Raw genomic sequence first — 23069 nt, forward strand, 5'->3', positions numbered from 1 at the left:
CGTCTCCGCTTCTGATTACGGGGGCTTTTTTAGTGAGCATGCGAAGTCTAGATTCCAGTCTGAAATGATCCGTTTCTGGTTTTGTGCTGCGTTTATTTCGTAGTACGCATGCGCAGTCTCGGTCTCAAGTGATCCGTCTCGGGATTTGGTCGGGCGTAGCTCCAGTCCTGACTCTCTGATCCGTTTTGGGTTTTGTAGGGACTTGCGTGAACTTTGGTTCCTTCGGCGCGCGCGCAAGTCTGATGTGCGTATCATCTCGCCTCCCATTTGTAAGCGCTTTGTTTGTTTGGGCGGTGCACTTAACACGAGCAGACATCGTGAAGGCCACCATTTTTGTAAGGATTTTTATTTCCACGTATCTACAAGAGCGAGGGTTTGTGTTTTGCACTCATGTCGGTGGGCCTGGAGTCTGGGTTTTCCAGCGAGGAGGTGCTGAGTATCCGCTTCCCTCTTCACCGCGCGTGCAGAGATGGAGACGTGGGCGCGCTGTGCTCGCTCCTGCAGTGCAGCGCAGATCAGCTGGCCGTGGAGGACTCTTTCTACGGGTGGACTCCTCTACACTGGGCTGCACACTTCGGCCAGGTACCAAATCACATTCATTTATGAGCAGCATTTATCATTGTAACCTGGATACAGTGTGCACAAAAATGCATACTTGATTAAACTATTGTTTGTTACTCTTCTTGATAAAATGCAATGTATTGCATCTTTCGTTTCTTCATGTATTGTCAAGTAATTCGTGAATGATACTCAAGCCGCATCAGAAGATAATGGGATCGTGCAAAAATGTCATCTGACAACGTTAGTTGAACGTTGCGCACGCATTCAGCAATTATCTGCAGACAGTTTGGCTTGATCATTCATTTCGTTTCAGTTTTTTTCTTATTATTATTTTTTTTAACCTAGCCTGTCTTGTGATTATTAATGCGTGTTGATTTTAAAAGAACAAAACCTAAACTAAGACAATTATGAATTTTACGAGTCCGTTTTCATTGGATTGGATTAGTAGGCTACTTGGAGAGGAAGGAAATGCAGTTGTATTGATGTGAAATTATTAAATAATTGTTATTATCAACAGAACTAATATAATACGTCATAAATGATCTAGGTTAAATGCAACAAATGAGTGTTACACTTTTTAGTGACTTACTTAATAGCTCTCAGTGATTCAAATTTGTGTTGGATTTGATTTAATAATGTAATGCACATTTAATGCTAAACGAACAAATATATTGCATATCATTTATTCATTTGTATTAACGTTGTTTTGTGTTATTCAGATGTTGTCATCAGAATAACCGGTTTTAGAAGCATAATGAGATGCAACAACAAAGTAATCTTATTTCGTTTAATATTGGACACAGAAACATACTTTTCAACCGCCTTCACTCATTCATGAGTGCTTTTGATTTGCTAAAATAACATCTCCTGGTTGTTTTTTCCAGATTTCGAGCTGCACGCGTGTTCATAATTTTGACAGTATTTATCATTTAGTTATTTTTAGTGTGTTTTTGTATTGACACCTGTGGGTGTAGTCTGTTCACAGGTAATGATGTTGAACTTCAGGTTTCCCTCACTTTCTAAAGAGCTACATTATCTGTTATGTAGCTGATGTTGTATTCTCCGATGTCTTGAGGTTACCCAACCAGATGAAGAATGAGAGTCAGCCGGCTTGATATAAACACCAACCCGTAGGTTTATTTTTAGAAATGAATTACTGAAAAGGGAAAGCATTTTCTCCATTGCTCCACTGCATGCATGCATGGACTTGCATTTTAGACTTTCAGACTTAAAGGGAAATTCCTAAGTGTCCGTGTGTGATCAACAGGGTATTAAATCAAACTTTTTCCAGTTGAATTATAATACTGAATCTGATATACCTTATACAAACAAAAAAGTCATGAGGAAGTCATACATCTCTCTCGCTTTCTGTGCGTTGTTGGCTTTATCTGGATGGATGTAATGTCTCCCATAGCATGGGAGTGTCTAGAGAAGAAGGGATGGTTTGTTGAGTACATGATTAACAGGAAGAGTTAGAGTGAAATTTGAGATTTTGCAGGAACGATCATCAAGGAATGTTGCAACAACAGTAACCATCTTAGATGCACTAAATGCTTCCATTATGTTTTATTACCCAAGTACATTAGACCAATATTTAGCCCAGCTGGATGAATAACAAGTGTAGTAAAACCCTTTCAGCTGAGAAGAAATAATGGACCCTTTTATGGACTGTGATGACACATTTCCAGTTATTGATGTAAATCTAGAGATTGTAAAGATTTGTATATTTTTTGTATAAAATGTATGCACGTTTCTAACATTCTGCCAGAAGAACAAATTGTTAACACTGCTAAATTTGCACAGTGGCAAATATGACCCCTTTCTTTCTTCTGACCTATATAATCAATCTCTCTCTCTCTCTCTCTCTCTCTCTCTCTCTCTTTCTCTTGGTTCATGTCAAATTAATTTTGATAAATAAGTCGCACCTGACTATAAGTCGCAGGACCAGCCAAACTATGAAAAAAAAGTGTGACTTATAGTACGGAAAATACGGTATATATTAAAATACACAGAGCAGGATTGCAGAGCAGAAAAAAGGACTTTACTAGGACTCTACAATTTTATATATATATATATATATATATATATATATATATATATATATATATATATATATATATATACATATATATATACATATATACATATATATATACATATATATATATATATATATATATATATATATATATATATATATATATATATATATATATATATATATATATATATATATATTGTTGCTGCAAATGAAATATAACGTGTGAATAACATTAATATTTTTCATCAGGTTAGATATTGATTATTTATCACTCAAACGTTGGTCGCGTATATCCGCCATGATTTGACTTGCTGACTTGACCAATAAGCAATTGGCTCTTTTATTCATAAGGCGGGGCTTCCTGCGATTGAGCGGACATATTGAGCGTTGCATTTTTCCCCACTCAAAACTATACATGTGACATGTCTTGGGTATTCTATAGTCGTTGCTGTTGACAAATATGATGCAGGGCAACATCTCCATAAATGCAGTTATGCCCTAAAATTAAAGATATTGGGGCAAAAAATGCCCTGTATGAGTTTGTGTCTCTAATTTTATATCACAAGTGATTTTGATCAAGGCAAGAAGTTGATATTGTGTTATATTACTGATATGTTTCTCAAATTGTCATCTTTTATGTTCCATAGTTTATGTTATGCCGTTTGAGCCTAAATGTTTATGTGTAATAAATTTCATGTTGAAAAACACTATACTTTCTCATTTAACAAAAAATAGCTTTAAATAATCTTTTCGGGGAATTTCCACAGTCAAATTCATTTTGCGATTAATTAATCAAAACATAATTAATTAGATGAAAAATTTTATGTATGTTGTAGTTTGTGTTCACCACTATTGAAGTTTATCCATCCATCCATATTCACTTTTAAATATATAAAAAAAAGAAAGAAAGAAAAATAAATAAAACAGAAATGGTTTTATTTCATTAATTTGTCTACATTTTATTTGCTATTATTAAATTGTATTCTAAAGAAGCATTTATGTGTTGTATTTTATATATCGGAATTAGGCTTGCAATCCTGCTCTGGATATCGATATTGGCATCAGCCATTGAAAAGCCCTATCAGCTGAGCTCTTACTAAAGGCACTGTGTCCTCTCTGTCTCCCAGCTGGAGTGTGTAATGCGTCTGGTGCAGGTGGGATGTGGTGTGAACTCTGTGACCTCTCGGTTTGCCCAGACTCCTGCTCATATTGCTGCCTTCGGGGGTCATCCTCAGTGCTTGCTCTGGCTGCTGCAGGCAGGAGCTGATATAAACAGACAGGTAAGACATCACTGCATTATAAGATTATGTATGAGACACCTTTTTGAAGGCGAACATGCAGAACTATTTACAGGTAAAAGTGAAAAAACATGAAGTTATGTAAGTAAACATTTGGTAAAGATGAGGAAGAACTTGGAAATAACACAAAGCATTGATTAGCAATGTCACAGCTGGCCGCATGACTGTTTTTCAGCAGCTTTGAATGTGATTCTTCTGATCAGAAATCTGACTTTGTTCTTTCCATTTTATATTTGTACCACTTTTGCCACACTTGTAATCATAGCGCTATGCTGTTTCAGCTACATACTATTATCTTATATATAATTATAGAGAATATAGAAATCCCCATCAGCAGCATATAAGCATATTTCTGATTCTTCATGTATTCTCCGCCTCCACCACTCACTGGTGCACAGAAATTAGATTACTAGGCCATTGTTACATAACCAGTGATGTGTTCTCCAAATATAGACTAGTTTCTCATCCCCGCTGGCTCAGGCAGATCAACATGAATGATTTCAGGGCATCGCCTGTCCCGTCGACTGATCTCTTAGCCAGTCTTGTCTTGTACTGCTCGGAGGAATGTAACTGGAGTGAAAAGCTGCCGAGCATCAGTCTGACCCAAAAACAAAACACCATTTTAAAGTTCAAGTTTCAAACTGAACGTGAACTTACCTGGGTAAAAACTGAAACTGGCTTTGTGCTTACAGGCCACTGCTCCCAGCTGGTGCTTTAGATTCTCTGTCTGTTTTGTAGGACTATGTTGGAGAAACCCCCCTCCACAAAGCGGCCCGTGCTGGCAGCATCGACTGCATTAACACGCTCCTGGTCCAGGGAGCCAAGGCAGAGTAAGTCTTCTCCAACTGCTGCTCTCTCTAACTGTATCTCTCTCTGTCCCTTGCATCAACCCCACGGGTGCTTCAGTTAAGAAGGGCTCCATCAAAACCGAAAATTGATTCTCTTGATTATAAGGGGTTTTATTTCTTCCACTACAAGATAATATGGTAAACAAAAGACATTGGTGAATTCTAGTGAGACCGTTTTGAACCGTCTGAGATTTTCCTGCCCTTCTCTATGAAAACAGATGAGAACCCTATTGTCCTGTGTGGTAGAAATCTGACTGGTTTTCAATCTCACATTTTTACCTGATTTTAAAACATGCAAAATGTTTCATGTTTATTTTTAACTGTTAAGTTAAAAACAAGTTTGTGATCTTATGTAGGAATATTTTGAGGATAAAACATTTTAATAGAATGTCCATTTTTAAATTATACTAGATTACATTTTTATTCAGAAAATAATTTGATGAACATTTTAAAAAATGGTTTTCCTGAAATAATTTTAGAATATGTATTATAGTAAGTTGAAAGGCTTTATATTGCTCTTACTGTTATTTTAGTTTTTTATGATAAAATGTTTTGAATGTTGACTCTAGCCAAATATTTTAATTATTGTAAATCTTATATTGAAAGGATATTGATTGAATTGTTTAATGCAGTTTAATAGTTTTTGCCACGAATATAACCATTGCTGCCTTAATGAATTAATGACAGATTTAAGTCATGAAACAAGGCTGCTACAATGTTGAATAAATGGATGTTTAAGTACAAAAAGTTGTACACATCTGGATGAAAATAGGCATGTTGTTATTATATGGCTATTACTGAACTCTTATATCCTTATAATATTTTTAAATGACGATATTTTTAAAGATATTTTAATGTACATAAATTGTTTCATCCTAACAGGGTAACAAAATATTATGAACATTATCATGAACTAACAATGAACAGCATTTGTGCAGCAATTATTAATTTGAATTATTAAGTTAATGTTCAGAAATGTGTTATTGTTCAATGTTAAGTTGTTTGTTGATAGTACATTATGAATAATTATACAGTTTGAAATGTTAATTTAGTACATATTTACACTTTAGGAACATTAAAATGTATTCTTACGGAGTGTCTATTTACACTAAGTTGGCAGACTACCTTATTGGCAGAGGCTATTTAAACTAACTCCACCCACCAACATATGATTGGGTTAGTCGACACTAGAAAAGACGATTGCGAAACCTCAGTTCCTGTTACGTTGGTGGTAAAGCGTGGACTTTTTACGCAATCAACCCAAGTTTGAACTTTTTTTCCCTCCCTTTTCAAAGCTTTTATCACATCAGAAAGTCATTTATTTTCCCAGCAATGTGGCATCCATTCAATAATTTGTTATTCAAATGATAACTTACACTCAATACATTATTATTGCTTACTGTTTTATAAAGTACTGCAATACTGTAAATAGCATCTATCGCTATTAACTGGTAATCATAATGCAAATAACTTCTTCCAAATAATAAATGCTGTTCTTGTATTGTTCATTGTTAGATCGTGATACCTGATGAACTGAACCCTAGATTCAATGTTTATACTTATGGGCTTTATGTCATCGAAGTTAAAAATGTGATTTTGAAAAGTGACCTAATACAATCCATTTTTAAATGAATTTTGATGGAGCTCTTCTGAAATCTGTGACCAGATTTGGTCTTACCGGCTTAATTTTGCCTAAATGTGAAATGTATTCTGAATTCAGTAATTTGATCATCTCTATCATGTCTTCTATAATCCCCTGTGAAGTGCGGAGGTAATATCCTTTTTGTTTCCTTCACTTTTTTGATTTGAAATGTGTTTGCCTTTTCAAGGTTGTGAGCTGTTGCACATTTCCTCATAGCTCAAAAGCAAACAACTATTGTTATTTTAAATTGTCCTTGGTTGCTAAGGTTTTGTTCCTTATTGGGAGATAAGATGAAATGAAGTGTGAGAGACCCCATGGTTTTCTGGGGGAAATTGAGCTCCATTCAAAATGTCTCTGCAGTGTCATTTTATGGCTAGCTATAACATTTTTATTGCATTAAAAATATATATATATCTAAGTTATTTCTAGCATTCTAAATCTGTATTCTAGCTAAACATTATTCTGTCTGAAGTTGAGCCAAATTTAATGCAAGAACAGCTCTGTTAGATTTTGCAAAGAAAATAACATAGTCCTGCTCCTAAAGTCTCCAGTAAAGTTTAATGTATGCCTGCCAGAACACACCTTTTTAATAATCTTGAAAACCTTGAGCTGCTTCATAGTTGTGTTTAATTAGGTTTGGAGCTAAATTCTGTAGAAAACTTTTCCTTAAAGGGATAGTTCACCTTCAGTTGCTGCCAGTCCCCATTGGTCCCAAATGACTTGCATATTTTTTTTTCTCCATACAATGGTAGTCAACTTAAGGTGAACTATCCCTTTAAGGACAGTTATATGACTTTCATATGCAATATACATAGATCCACTTGACAAACTCTTCTCCAACATTAGATTTAGGCTGGTATTGCTATGGGTTGACCAGCTAACACAGATTTTGTTACAAAACATGCTATTGACTGCAGAGTGATTCTGATGGAAGCTCATGCATTATTAATGCTGATTATTTTGCCAGCAGTTCTCCAGGGTGTTGCAACAAGGCGTAATGATACAAGTGTAAGCTCCTGTGTGTTGTGAGTTGACAGCGCACACATACAGTGGTGCAGGAGTTTTCTTGTTGCTCATTCTGGAGAAATGACTTTCACCATTTCATATCTCTTGACAATGACAAATGCCACGTGGGTATTTTTAATAATGATGGAGGATATACTGAATAACTGGAAATGATTTGATGTTCCACAGAGACACAAACCTCTTACATTAGTGACTAGAACACTATTGAACATATTTTGGATCAGTTTGTATTATTTAACATGTAATTTTAAACTTAGATTTCTAGATCATGAAATATGTAGTTAGTAATTAATTTGTTTTGTTATGCTTTTTAAATGTATCTTCTATGCTCAGCCATCATTTGACTGAGGTCAAACAAAGTCCTGCTTTGGAAAGCAGAGGTCTGGTGTGTTTTGTGGAACAGCAAGTACAGTGAAGGGCTTGCTAGTGTTTCTTGCAGGCTTTTGGTCTGAAGAACGCACTGCAACTGCAAATTCACTCCGCAGATGATGTTCTCCTCTTCTGAATGCCATATGGTTGTGGTCAGCACAACAAACATGAATATCATTTGTACTGTTAAGGCCTTCAATTAAAACTGGTGACACTTTACAAAAAAACTAAGTTGTTATCATAAGTTGCATTTTGTATCTTGAACCAAAAAAAAAAAGATTTGTAATATTACAAATTTATTAATCAATGTTAATGATAATTTTTATAGCTACATTTAGCAATGTCTAGGGCTGTCACTTTTAGATCGAAAATTGATTGCACAATTAATCGGACCAACCAAAAAAAGTTTCGAAAATGAAAATAGGGAAGCGATTTTAACCAAATATGTACACTATTCATTTAAAAATAATTAAACAATTAAAAAACATAGATGTAACAAAACTCACAAACAAGCAGGAAAAGAAAAGAAAAAATTCAGAAAGTGCAGTATGCCTTGCAAAAGCTAGACAATAGGCTAGAGAAAATACCAGCAATTTTACGCGCCTATAAGACCCAGTGACGTCGAAAGCGACCTCTCTGCGTTCACACCAAATGCGAATAGAGCGTCTGGCGTGAATGATTTCAATGTTAAGTCATTTGTAAAGACGCGTTTACGTGCGTCTGGAGGTCTCGCTGCGCGGTAGACGCGAATTCGCCTCATTCGCGCATCTAGTTACAGGAGATTATAAGTTATGAAAAGGACCATTGCAAGCTGACAGCGAACGGCTTTTGTGGTGGAAAATTGGCAGTAATACCCCCACCTTGCGCAGCTGTACCTGAGTGTCCCTGGGACATCAGTGTGGTTGGAGCGCATCTTCTTTTTGAACAGTTGTTTGAAATGGATTGAATCATTATTTTAAATAATCTTGGAGATTTTTGAATTGCCTAAATCATAAATGCAGCTGGGTTGAAGCCTGCAGTGATGTATTTCTTTTGTTATGGCAGCCGTCCCCTCTGCAAATATATATTTTCGAGAATGTTGCACTCCTGTTGCTGTTTGTTATTCTGCACGAAACTTCATGCCAATAAATAAGAAATATTGCTGACTTGTGCGTTTCCAGCACTCTCTTTACGTTCGTCCGTTATTTGACGTTGAAAAAGGAAACGTCTTTTTTTTTGTAGACATGGAAAATCGATTTTACAATCGATTCAATGGACACTTATGTCTTAAAAATCGAAAATGATTTTTTCACAAAAGTGACAGCCCTAGTAATATCTGTCATTCATAAATAAATATCATTATATTTAACTTGAAATGTAAAAAAATTGTGTTTGTATATTAATCATCATTCACATTAATAAATGCTGTTCTTTAATTTGTTAGTTCAGGACAACTAGTTAACTAGTATTAACAAATTTAATCATAATGTAAAATACATTTCACATACATTTTACAATAAAACTATTAAGATTGCTACATTGCTTGAAAAGTTGCTACATTGTATAAATAAAAAACAATGACAGTTATGTGTCAAATTTACAGTATACAAAAGACTAGAAGGCTGCATTTTGAGAATTTCCTTTCACTCCCAGTCAGTAAAAAATACTGAAAAAACAAACAAACAAACAAAAAAAACTATGTAAACCCACTTCTGCATTTAAAGGGTTACTCCACCCTAAAATGAATATTTTGTCAATAATCACTTATCCCAATGTCGTTCCAAACCCGTTAAAGCTCAGTTCTTCTTCGGAACACAATTTAAGATATTTTGGATAAAAATCTGGAGGCTTGAGAGCATCCCATAGACTGCCAAGTAAATAAGTGTCAAGGTCCAGAAAAGTTATGAAAAATCACTTTTTTTTTAAGTGAAGAAAACAAAAATAATGACTTTATTCAATAATTCCTTTGTTAACACTTTCTTCTGTCTCACTCCATATCACAGTTCTACGTAAGCTGTGTGTCATCCGCACCACAAGGATGCGCTGTTTCTACGTGTATTTACCTTTGATTTTAAATAAAACAGCGCATCCTTGTGGCGGGGAAGACACGGAAGAGCATATGCAGCACTGTGATATGGAGTGAGACAAAGGAAAGCGTTGACAAAGTTTTCTTCACTTAAAAAAAGTCTTCCTATTGCTTCATATAACCCAGATTGTAGGTCTGATGTCAGATGGAGTATTCTTTCTGACGACGACTTTTCATATGGACCTTGACACTGTTATTTACTTGTCAGTCTATGGGACACTCTCAAGCCTCCAGGTTTTCATCCAGAATATCTTAAAGTGTGTTACAAAGACGCACTGAGCTTTTACGGGTTTGGAACGACATTGGGATTAGTGATTATTGACAAAATATTCATTTTGGGGTGGAGTAACCCTTTAAGAAATTCCTCAGTTCAAGGTTAGCACAAATTTTGTCAGTTTATATTATTCTTAGTATATTATTTTTATTCCAATTGACATGCCGATTAAAATTTTTACTTGTGTATATGATACGTAAGAGAGAACTTGTTTTAGCATTTTATCTGGTACTTGAATTAAAAACGTTATGGCCTTGGGTTAAAGAAGAAGACAGAGACCCTCAGACAAGAGTTTCAGAATGTTGTCCAAGTCAAACAGGCACCAGAGAGAGAAAAAAAATCGCCTCAAAGTCTTAAAGGACGCTGTGGTCAAACACCTATTTGTCCCAGTGGTATATATGAAGGTTTTATTTTCGGAAACAAATCTGTCATATAAGTTATATTATAAATGACAAACATTGTATTGCTTTATCCATGAGTAACATATGGCATTCAAAGGAGAAACATTTTGTTCCTGGGGAACTAGTTTTTTTGTTTTTTAAATGTTCAATTTCTATTAGTGCATGTTGTGTTTGGGGCTTATTGGAAATGCTTTTGAGATAATGATGAAATGTGCATTCAGCAACCACACAAATAGGATTGTTGATGTTTGTTTTTATGGCAGTATGAACAATGTTTTAAAGTCTTAAAGTGGTAGCGGCACTGAAGCCCCAGTCAGTATAAAAGCCAGTGACAGCTACAGTGTGTCAGATTTATCCTTTCAGAAGAGAAGGTTTAACATTAGGATTTTTATTATATAGGCCTAGTTAGGAGATTGAAAGGATCGAGGGTTTTGGGGTTTTATTTTATATTTAAAAAAACTGATTTAAACGTTTGCCTTGACTCCTAGAAAAAAATTATTATTCCTCTGTAAAAAATGTATTTTTGTTTAAAAAAAAAATACTAAATAAAAATACTACAAAAAAAAAAAAAGATCTTCATGGGGAAAAAAATGCAAACCTGGATGTTTTATCGGTTTCCTCCCTACATATTTCTAGTGTTTACTTTAATTGATTTCTTGAGATCCAAATCCAGCTGATACTTCTCCTTCTAGGAACACGCCAGCCACCAATGAAAATATTCTCTTGACAGCACCATTTTCCTACCTTTAAAAGTTGGCAAAAGAGCAGCATTTCATTGTGATGTCCAGAAATGATATTCCTTCAAGATCTATTGGACCAAAACTGAAATAAATTAAATGACATGAAGACATAGGAGCTTAAGGGCTTATATTCAGCTTAATGTTTTAAATGCCCTCTGTAAATTTCCTGAAGACATGAAGAAAGCGAAGATGGATCCCTTTTGAATCCTGAATGCCTTGGAATCAGATCGACGGTCATCGGATGTATCCACCTCTAAATATGTTTTTCTTTTTCCTATTGGACATCTCCAGACGGATCACTCATTCTTGTTCATGGCTCAGTGGAAAGACTTTCCTCTGTTTTAACTTGATGGACGAACACACTACATACAATCTCTCATTGAAGTCTTGATTATTTCTTCACTGAAATGTCTTCAATAATTTCATTCTCACCAGAAATGTCCACTCCTCGTCGTCTACCAAGTAAATAGCCAAGTTCTTTGAAGAAATGTGCTTCATCACATTTTCTTTCCTCTGTTTTTCCTCAGGACTTGGTTTAACATAAACCTCAATCAGTTCACTTTGTTCAGCTTCTCATGCTCTTTACCAGTGATGTACACAGCTTCAAGTGTACATTTTGTCTTTTGTCTTTCTTTATCACCTAGTGGAGAGATTTTAGATAAAACATCCAGTTGAAATTATCCAAAGTGCTTTATAAATTATTTAAATGTCCTTAATGTAGTGTGAATTTAACTTAAGTAACTGAACTTATTTAACTCATTCAAGCACCAAAATGATGCTGTCTTAAGAATATTATATTGCGGCCATTCCCTAGACTCAACTCTGACATGACGAATCTGGCTAAAGCAAATACAGTTGCATTTTATAATTTCTTGTCCCTTCATTAAAGTAAAATAAATGGGGAAAATAATCTGTTTACAGTTTACTATAAACCGTTTAAAAACATTGATGCTATTGCGTAGACTCTTATCATTTTTTGTTTCTTCTCTTCTATCGTCATTCTCCCAAAGCCCTCGATCCATAAGTCTGGCTGTACTTATGTGGTTCATGAGTGTGGTTCAGGTAGCATAATAATAAAGGAGAACAGGGTAAAGCATAGGCTTCTGCACTAGAATCTTAACCATATGAATAGCATTACTAGTATTTTGTTTTTACCTGTCTGCATCTTTTATTCTGAGACTTTGTTCATAGAGACGAACTGTTTGTATTTACAATGTCGCCTGTAGAATTTACCCTCTGATATATGATTACCCTATGATAAAACATGTTCTTTTTTGAATCATCTGTCACCTTTGTCCTTATGAAAGTGGCATGATGACAAAAGAAATGGAGATTGCATTTTGTTAACTGTTACGGCAAAATTCTAGAGAACGTCTACACATCTCAATGTTTTTGCAGCTATTGAATTCGAAATGACTTGACTTTTTCAAGTAATCCTAGAAAAGGGGGAGAGCATTCCAAATAGACACTGCTGACTCACTCCAAGTTCCCTCAACGAAACTGCACTGTTGTGGCATTAGGAGTGTTCTCACTATCGCTCCCTTCAGTATCAACACACTGGCAAACTGTTGAGGTATTTCATGCGGTGATTGGTTTTACTGATAGGACATTTTATACCTAGAACTTTCAAAAGACAACGTTGTTTTGTTTGTTTGTTTTTAAATTTTTAGATCTAGTTTTTTTGTTTTTGACCTGCATGCTTTGCTTATTGTGCCCTTAAATCAATGCAGTTGAAGTATATTAATTTCATTTTTAATCTTAATGTTTGTTTTTGTTTTTGTAGACTAACCATAGGACGTATCTGTAGGACAGGTCTAATCAGTCCCTTCTTAGTCTCGTCCAGAGTAAGCATGGTTTGATGCTCAGGAAGTTATGCGTTAGGGCTCAACCAATGGAAAATAAATTATGAAGCGAAAATAGAGAGTAGCAAAGCATATCAGGAATGAAGAAACAAAATGAATGCTTCCGTTTCAATATTTAAATACAAATTTCACTAATTTGCCAAAGTGAAATTGCCATTTGTCACAGTTTGATATTTGTTCATACAGTATTGAACACAGAAATTACCAGGAAACAGTGGCTAACCTGGCAGGTCTAACGTGTGTATATATATAAACATATATGACTTTCATTGTTAGAATATTGTCCAGATTTCCAAACTGAGAAAGTTAAAGGGATAGTTCACCCAAATATTCAATCTGTCATTAATAACCCACCATGTCCTTCCAAGCCCTTTTGGCTTTTGTTCATCTTCGAAACACTAATGCAGCCATTTTAGTGAAATTGGATATCTCTGTCCCACCACTGAAAGTCAGTTCCACCAAAACATTTAATGATTTAAAAAGATCCTAAAGAGATTTGTCAAGTTTTCCGAAGAGACACATTTGCTGTACTTGATTAACACATTTATTTTATATCTTTATTCACTTGTTTGTTGAGCATCAGGGTTTTGGTCTAATGGTCATTTAATCGAGGAACAGAAATATCTCGGGTTTCATTATTTGTGTTTTGAAAATAAAACAAGATTTGTAATTTGAGGGTGAACTATTTTTGAGTGAACTAACCATTTAATATGCATTTTCTTTATAATATTTTTGTGAAATGTATTCCAATCCAGACATTTAACAAAATGGCGTTTAAAATTACAAAAAAGGACGAGAAGAGCCATTAACCAATTGTGTTCCGAATATGAACAAAGCTTTTACGTGTTTCTAGCAACATGGGGGTAAGTTATTAATGACAAAAGTTTTATTTTAGGGTTGAGTATCACTTTAAGTCGCTGGGGTATATTTGTAGCAATAGTCAAAAAAACATTGTATAGGTCAAAATTTTCAATTTTTCTTTTATGTCAAAAATCATTAAGATATTAAGTAAAGATCATGTTCCATGAAGATATTTTGTAAATTCCCTACCATAAATATATCAAAATATAAATTTTTATTAGTAAAATGAATTACTAAGAATTTCATTCGGACAACTTTAAAGGCGATTTTCTCAGTATTTTCTACCATGTAAATAAATAATATTAAGTTATCAAAATCTTGAAAAAACATAAGCAGTATTGTGCTCTCAGGCACTGGGGCATGTCCGCTGGCAGTGCTGAAACCACGTCCACTCAAGGAAAGTCTGCCGCCCCTCTCATCTGTCAAATACAGCTAACGCTACAACCCAAATTAATGCTCCCTCCAGCAGCTGCATTAGATTTACACAGCCAACTGTTTTGTAAATGATCGCAACCAGGGCTTATATTCATTTATGTGAAAAAGGCATAGCTAGCTAGCAAACTGTAGCCATTGTGTTGCTAAGTCCTCGGTTTTCCCACAGAATTGGGCTAACATTATAATTTAACATTGTTGCTGTGGGTTGAAGCACTCCCAATAACGTGATATTATTGGTGCGTTCAAGTCCTCCTGGGAAGTTCGTGTACACAATGTGGTAAGTCGTGCTTGTGACGGCATGTGCGTTCAAGTCACTTTCGTCGGAGCAAGATAAAGGAGTACTTTCTCTTAATTAATAACACAAAAATACACCAATTTTCTTAAACTCTTGTTCTAGAAAATGGAGTACAAAGAAATGTGCATTAGGTACACTTTGTTTTTTAATGTTGTAAATTAATTAATGAAGCCACTGCCAACTTTATTGTTACAAGTTGCATTGTTATATTATAATGCCATCATATTATGCGTTGTTGATTAACTTGCTGTGCTGTAAATAGAAAAGCCTGACAATATCACAGCTAAATACTTTTAAGTATTGTATATTCCGCCATGTTAATCATTGACACGCCCCCAACTTGTACAATACCGAGCTCCCCACTGGTATTTACGATATTGTGGTGCATTCAACGTGTAAATAAGATCTATACAAGATGACTTGAACGCACCATTAGCCCCTGGAATACCCGCCTTGAAACGCAAGTGGGCTAGTTTTGAGTAGAAATTAAGCTGGTCTTGTTGCGAAAACCTGACTTAAAGCGTGAGGTTTAGGCTAACGCTACATATTAAAAAGCATAAACAAAACCCGTTTCTCTTAACAGCAGATTACTTAAAAAAACGTATATTCTGTACAAACTACTGATCTACTTCTAACACACTTCTAATTTAATTTAATTTAGATTATTATTAATAATAATAATGAGAATTAACATGCAAATGTTTAACTCAAGTAGCATTAACTAAATATAAATCAAGGCAAATTAGTAACAGCATACAGGTTTTCCAGTACATGTATCTTTTACGTTAACATAAACTGAAATGATCTCTAATTAAAGGTGCTAGAAATCTGATCTAACTCTGTGGACAATATATAAACAAAACCGTTTTCAGTAAATCTGGCATTCTAATTTCAACTGACATCGTAGTTTTAGTCATCTTATATATCAGGGACATTACACATGCAAGAATATTACACATACTGTTACTGGTATTTTGAGTAATACATTATCTGTAATATACACAATTATCAAGTTGTTTGCTGTTGCAATTGCAAAAAAAAATAAAAAATGAAATTCAACCAAGGTAAAACAAGCCATTTCATTAGATACCTAATACAAACTTAATTTATCATTCTTTATCATTCATCAAAGTAATGTTTACCAAGATTAGTTGAAATAGAGTTGTAATATAATTTATAATTTCAATACCTACTATTGTTATTGGTACATATATTTCATAAGCATACAGATCATAAGCAGAAAATCAAACATTGAACAAAATTATCTTATATACACACACCTATACGCAATAGGCTATACACCGATAGGCTGTTAATCAGTTGTCCATATGATCATTGTGTTTGTTTTGATAATGATTTCAGATTTCTTGCACCTAAGAGGTTCATTCTGAATTGAGAGACCTGCCAGGATGGACACGTACCTTAACGTTTGTAGAAATGTCGTTTTGACAACAGAACATCCAAGAAGCATTCATATTTTTCTTCAGATTTGGGTGGGAATAAGTGGGTAGGGTCTGTTCAATAAAAAATGTTTTTTACATTATTTGTTGGAAATTGTATTATTTTTAGATGTTTGATTTTAAACTTGTTTTATGTGTTGGAATGAATGTGTGTATGGACTGTGGTTTAGTTAGAGATTCAAAAAAACTTGTCTGAATGATTATTGTGATATATTTATATATATACAATTTTAAATAATGAATCTGTGAATGAACAAACCTTTTCCTAAAGCCACAAGCAAACCCCTTACTTGATAAATGTCACTCAATGGTAGCGCATACAGGAAATAACTTCAATTGCATAGTGTATTTAATGATTGTTACAAAATAATGATTAGCTTATGTAGCTAGCACAAATTTCACACAGATTCAGATTCATGAAAATGAGACTTAAAGTGACTGCCAGCATTTTTCTTCCTCTTTCCAATCAGAATTCCAAGGTTTTGCACCCAAGTGTCATGCTCACATTGAATTGCTTGTACCTTAGACATTTATGTAGAGACTTAAAACTTCAAGCAAAGATTCCCAGCGCCCGAATACAACTTCTTCCCTACATCATTGTTTTCATAAAACGGTAGGCAAAAAGTTCACGGATAACTTACTTCGATGTGCACATCTGATGGACACTTTACTGTCCCGTGAAGCCACATGAGAAGTGTTGAGAATGGAAGAGATTGTAGCATTTCATTCACACCTGGCCTATATAGAACATATCTTTAGAGCATCAAGTATATTCCCAGATAAATATGGGATTTTGATAAGTATACTCTAAAAAAATAGCGCTAAATAGCACTAAAAGTGGTTCTTTGGCTCGTAATCATAGAGGAACCACTTTTAGCACCTAAATCGTTAAAGAACTATATCATAATCACCCCAAATAACCACTAAATAACCATTTCAGGTTCTTGTAGGTGCTATATAGCACTTAAATTGGTTCCCTATGATTACAAGCCAAAGAACCACTTAGCGGTGCTATGTAGCACCCGAACTACCACAAAGAAAAGCTGAAGAAATATTTTTGTGTGTGTGTAGCCATGTGCTTATAATGGGAAGATTTCAAACTCTGCAGCTCTAATTTGGAGAGAGATAACTTGGATTATTTTTCTTTTCTATTTTTCATTGAACTGCTTTTAAAGTTGTACGACAGCCAGATGCTGTTTGTGGATGCCATTGAAATGAATGATACCACAATTTTTTCAGTTCTCTTATATAACTGCAATATTTTTCAGCATAAGCACTAAAATAGATCTATCAAAAACAAATGGTCATGCTGATTTAGAGGAACACTGGCTTGCTGTTCTGAATTCAGTTTTCGATGTTACATGTAATAAGAGTGGAACAAAAGCTGGCAGTACTTTAAAACCCATACTGATACATTTGTTATAACAGAGAACATAACACAAATAAAAAAAAGTGATTAAAACTACTCAACACATTATTGGTGTCTGTTAGAAATTATTTTGGATTATCTGAGGTTCGTCTGTGTGTATTTACTGTATCGCGCTGCCGAGAGTCACATTTCTGTATTCTCACTGCATTCAGGGTAGATGTGTTAGCAGAAGCTCCAGGGGTAAGTGTAAACGCTCTTATTTTGCCCTAGATTTTGTTCATTCATGTATTCTGTTTTCTTCACTGCAATAGAAAATGACTGGTGATGGCAAATACACACTCTCAGTCTTTATTTCATTTAAAATGTTAAACAGCTGTGCATCTCACATTACCCATTAATGTGTTATAGTATTAATGTTCACCATTCGATCATATCCTTCTCTTAAAGAAGCCAGGATGCTGTTCTATTAACTGCACTTCACCACCACTTTTTTTAATAATTTTTTTTTTATCTTTGATTGTTTAAAGAAGAATTTCCTGATCAGGTCTTGTTTTGCCTTATCGCTTCTGAGATGTCCTCTTTCAACCATGAAAATGAAGATTGTGCCAGCATAAAACCTATTGAGGATATGAGTCTCTCTTTACAAAAAAAAAAAGGAAGAGATCAGAAGATCGGCGTGGTGTTTCCTTCATCTCACAGCTGTGGTCCAGCCACTCTTATTACAGAATGAAGAAGTCCTCTTTGAACTATCTGCATTCTTCTATCTACAGTTATTTGCTTCTTATTGCCACTGCTTTTACCATGTTTATTCTGGTGTGGCATTCTTTTACTTTTGGCACATTCAGATTTTAACTTATAGCATTATTTCACTTTTAAAAAATATGACACGTTTTTATTTAAATAATCATCTGTCCAGTTCATTCTTGGGAAAATCATTTGGCAGTGCCAAACCACTTTTCATTTGCCAGTCAATATTGCCACAGGCAAATATTTACCCTTGACTGGTGTAATTGAAATGTTTTTTTATTCTTAATATCATGTTCTTTGTGTGTGTGTTTTAATGATTTTTCATTTTCTATTGCAGTCGAGACATCTCTACATTATACATTTCTGTAAATACAGGTGCATCTCAATAAATTTTAATGTCATGGAAAAGTTCGTTTATTTCAGTAATTCAACTCAAATTGTGAAACTCATATTAAATAAATTCACTGCACGTAGACTGAAGTAGTTAAAGTCTTTGTTTTTTTTTAATTGTGATGATTTTGCACATTTAACCAAAACCCACCAATTCACTATCTCAACAAATTGTAGATGTACTCAATACTTGGTAGGGGCTCCTTTTGCTTTCATTACTGCCTCAATTCGGCAGGCATGGAGGTGATCAGTTTGTGGCACTGCCAAGGTGGTATGGAAGCCCAGATTTCTTTGACAGTGGCCTTTAGCTCATCTGCATTTTTTTTGTTCTCTTGTTTTCCTCTTGACAGTGCCCCATAGATTCTTTATGGGGTCTCTGGTGAGTTTACTGGCCAGTCAAGCACACCAACCCCATGGTCATTTAACTGACTTTTGGTGCTTTTGGCAGTATGGGTAGGTGCCAAATCCTGCTGGAAAATGAAATCAGCATCTTCAAAAAGCTGTTCAGCTGAAGGAAGCATGAAGTGCTCCAAAATGTCTTGGTAAACGGGTGAAGTGACATTGGTTTTCAGAAAACACAATGGACCAACACCAGCAGATGACATTGCACCCCAAATCATCACAGACTGTGGAAACTTAACATCGGACTTCAAGCAACTTGGGGTATGATCTTCTCCACCCTTCCTCCAGACTCTAGGACCTTGGTTTCCAAATTAAGACACCTCTGACATCGTCAGTGGTTCAGGAGTGGCTTAAAAAGAAGTATTCGACAACTGTAGCCAAATTCCTTGACACATCTGTATGTCTTGACCCCAGCCTCAGTCCATTCCTTGTGAAGTTCACTCAAATTCTTGAATCCAGTTTGCTTGATAATCCTCATAAGGCTGCGGTTCTCTCGGTTGGTCGTGCATCTTTTTCTTCCACACTATTTCCTTCCACTCAACCTTCTGTTAACATGCTTGGATACAGCACTCTGTGAACAGCCAGCTTCTTTGGCAATGAACATTTGTGGCTTACTCTCTTTACCTAACCTCCAGGGTGTCAATGATTGTCTTCTGGACAACGGTCAGATCAACAGTCTTCTCCATGATTCTGCAGCCTAGTGAACCAAACTGTTTTGAGTTGATTAGCTAATTGGCATGTTACAATATTCTAATTTGTTGAAATTGAGATTTGTTGTGAATTGGTGGGTTTTTGTTAAATGTGAGCCAAATTTAAGATCACAGTTTAAAGAACCAAAGACTTAAACTACTTCAGTCTGCTCTGTATTTATTTAATATATGAGCTTCACAATTTGAGTTGAATTACTAAAATAGTTTAACTTTTCCATGACATTCTATTTTACTGGGATGTACCTGTAGATGTTTTCAGTGATTTTATCCAGGTGTTTTTTTTTTATTTATTTTTTTTACTTTTTTTCTAAAATGTCCAAATAAATTAGGGTTTGAAATACAGAAAGGGAAGTGTGGGTGCGTGTGTGTTTGCATATGTGCATGAGTGGTTTACAAACTCTTGCCTTAGACCAGCAGTGTTAATGCACTAATTTTATCATTGCGCAGCATGAGGAACGCTAGTGGACTGACCGCTGCTGACCTAGCCCATGCCCAGGGCTTTCAAGAGTGTGCCCAACTGCTTTCCAATGCCCAGAACAAGCAGCTCAATCAGCTTAACGGGTTCTCAGCCAATGGCTCTGTGTGCTTTGGGGACCGCAAGCTAAACCAAGAGCGTGGCATCCTTAATGGGGTTCCCAGCCGAAAAAGGTCTCTTGATTGCATGGAGTCTAATCTAATTAAAAAGGCCAGAACAGATGGTACGTCTTGACCGAATGTTTAAAGTTTGATTTTAAAGACATTTGTATGATGAAGTTGGGTTTCTAACGTTAAGGTGTCATTGCAGATCTCGGTTATCAGCCGATGAATGGAGTAAATGGATCCAATGGAGAGGACCAGATGGAGAACATGCACATGGAGTTTGGCCAAGCGCTGAGTACCCCAGGTGGGAACTGTCTGCTAAATGGACCCTTGTCTTTAGGGTCCAATGGCTACATCAGTCCAAAGCAGGACCAGGGGGTTCGAATGGAGAGCTCGTCCTCTCCAGTCCTCAGAGAGTCGGAGATCTTCACCGTGACCTCCATGCAGATACCATGCCGTTGCACTAACTCCTATGCCTATTTGTAGGAGAATTTGCCTTGGCTGCATTTAAGCACTTTTGGTGATGCTTGTCTGGAAGGGAAAATAATTTAATTTGGCATACATCATATATATATATAAAACATCTGATCATACGTTGTTCACACCCCATCCTTTTAACTTTTGGCAGTATGCACATTGTTTTAAACTAAAATGGAGAAGGACTTTTAAATGGTTGGAGCAAATGTTAAGTTTTGTTTTGCACAATAACTTCCCTGAATGCCATTTACATTTTTAATTGTTATTCTGATGCATTCCAGAAGCAAGGCAAACTTTACCTTTACCTTCTCTCTAAGGAACTTGCATGATGTTATGAGGCTGTTTTTATGCCCTGATATCTGTACTTGGAAAGTATGTCTTAGTATGACTTATTGCTCAGCTTTGCCTCTGATTTGTATATGCCCCGCCAAATTCCTGACCTCGGGTTTTGTCGGGTTTAGGCTGTTGGTTAATACTTTTGATATGAGAAGCCCATATCATGTTCCTGTTAAGTAGCAAAACATTATATAATTATTATATATTTCCATGTTGAAAATATAAAATATTGTGCATTTTATTTTCCTTTTTTTATTTCTTCAACATTAAATCCACTTGTTCTGCCAAAGCATATGTTATCATGAATGTATAAAGTGCATTTACAGACCTTCGCTGTGCAGCTTTCATACGTATGCTCTTGTAAGGAAGTCTAGTTGCTATTCAGTCACTTCTTTAACCTTTTTAACTATATTAGGTTGTGGTTGTTTTCTCTCTGTTGCTGTTTTTGCAAAGTCTGATGAAGAGGATCTTGTTAGATTTATCACTGCATATAGAATAACACATGTTTGTCGGTTCAGAATTACAAGGGACATCTTACTAGAAGTACTCATTTAAATACCGACAATGTGGGACACATAGACATATTGTTCATGGAAAGTTACAAAGGACGTCTAAGATGGATATAAATGTAATTTCTATACACATTAAATGCTCTCATTTAACAATCAACACTGACTCTTGAATTTGTACATATGAATAGATTGTAAGAACATATTAGCCAAACAAAAACCACTTGCTAGCGTTAATTTGATGCTGTTTTTGTCTATTCTAATGTGGCACGCATGTGTCCTCTATTGGTTTGCACCTTCAGTAACCTCTGGACTATTTTGCTGCCTCCACATATAACAGAAATGAGATTAAGAATTAAGCCCTGTTGTTTAAATCAAAGTAATATTAATTTATAAGGCTTAATGTTTAATGTGGAAGCTAATGTAGGACAGTGTGTCAGTGCTATGTTTTTGTAGAGCTGAGTAATATCATGGCTTGAAGCAGGACTTCAATCTCGAGTTCAAATGTTCAGATATATTCGTGTTATGTAAGCTGAACGGAATGGGTGATTTTCAAGCCCCAAAAATGATATGAACAATGTAGACCTGTTGAAAATTGTTGTGCAAAACAAAAACATTCATTTAAGAATGAAGAAGCAATCTTAATATTTCTTTAATGAATTATAATTCATGTGTTCTCTTCGACAGCAGGACTCCCATTAAACGGACATTGCCATCCTGTGCAGCACCTCAGTGGAGGTGACCTGATGCATGTGAACGTAAATGGAAATGCAACCAAGGTTGAGAGTGGTGGTCATATTGGGAATATGGGTGTCTCCTCACATCCTGGGTGCTTTGACAATGGCCTTCATTTTGGTCATCATAATGGCTTCGGGGATACGGCTGAGAACATGGAGGACGCCAGCAGTCAGATAGAGCACCGCAAGTCAGTCAGTGTAGAGGAGCAGTATGACCACATCACCTTTGACACCATGCACCTCTATCATGGGTGTTAGGACGTCCCATCCAGACTCGTATGCTTTTATATATCCATATAGAATGTGCTGAATTGCTTTGAGTCCATGTCCTTTTAAATGGACACTGTATTTGTATGTGTGTGGTTTAAAAAAAAGTGCAATGTTTTCTAATTTGGGTCATTTAACTGAGTTGGAGAATCCGCAGGCTGTTAATTTTTTCATGCATTATTTGTAAGGACACGTATTGTATTAATTGTGCCTACATATTGACATCTCTTTCTTACATTGTAGTTAGAGCTGTGTGTAAATAAAAAGGGTGTTGAATTGACTGAATCATTTGTATGGTTTTCTAACCTCACAACCTACACCTTATTTATATTTTGTCTTGTAGAGTGTATAAAGTAGTGTGTAATAAG

The 23069-nt window shown here is 35.5% G+C and overlaps 1 protein-coding gene across 2 annotated transcripts; it reads left to right on the top strand.

Annotated features, from left to right (window-relative positions):
• The first annotated feature begins 186 nt into the window (after positions 1-186).
• Positions 187-22986, top strand: ankrd10b (ankyrin repeat domain 10b). Of its 2 annotated transcripts, none has more exons than XM_026272355.1 (6): positions 187-582; positions 3730-3882; positions 4639-4730; positions 20244-20494; positions 20581-20679; positions 22385-22986. In XM_026272355.1, the coding sequence occupies exons 1-6, from the start codon at positions 391-393 to the stop codon at positions 22690-22692; spliced, it is 1095 nt and encodes a 364-aa protein (XP_026128140.1). In that variant the 5' UTR covers positions 187-390; the 3' UTR covers positions 22693-22986. The 2 variants fall into 2 exon arrangements, with proteins under 2 accessions (XP_026128140.1, XP_026128141.1); XM_026272356.1 differs by having other exon boundaries at positions 188-582; positions 22388-22986.
• The last annotated feature ends 83 nt before the right edge of the window (positions 22987-23069 follow it).

Source organism: Carassius auratus, chromosome 9 (genome assembly GCF_003368295.1).
Source record: "Carassius auratus strain Wakin chromosome 9, ASM336829v1, whole genome shotgun sequence".
Lineage (NCBI taxonomy): Eukaryota > Metazoa > Chordata > Actinopteri > Cypriniformes > Cyprinidae > Carassius > Carassius auratus.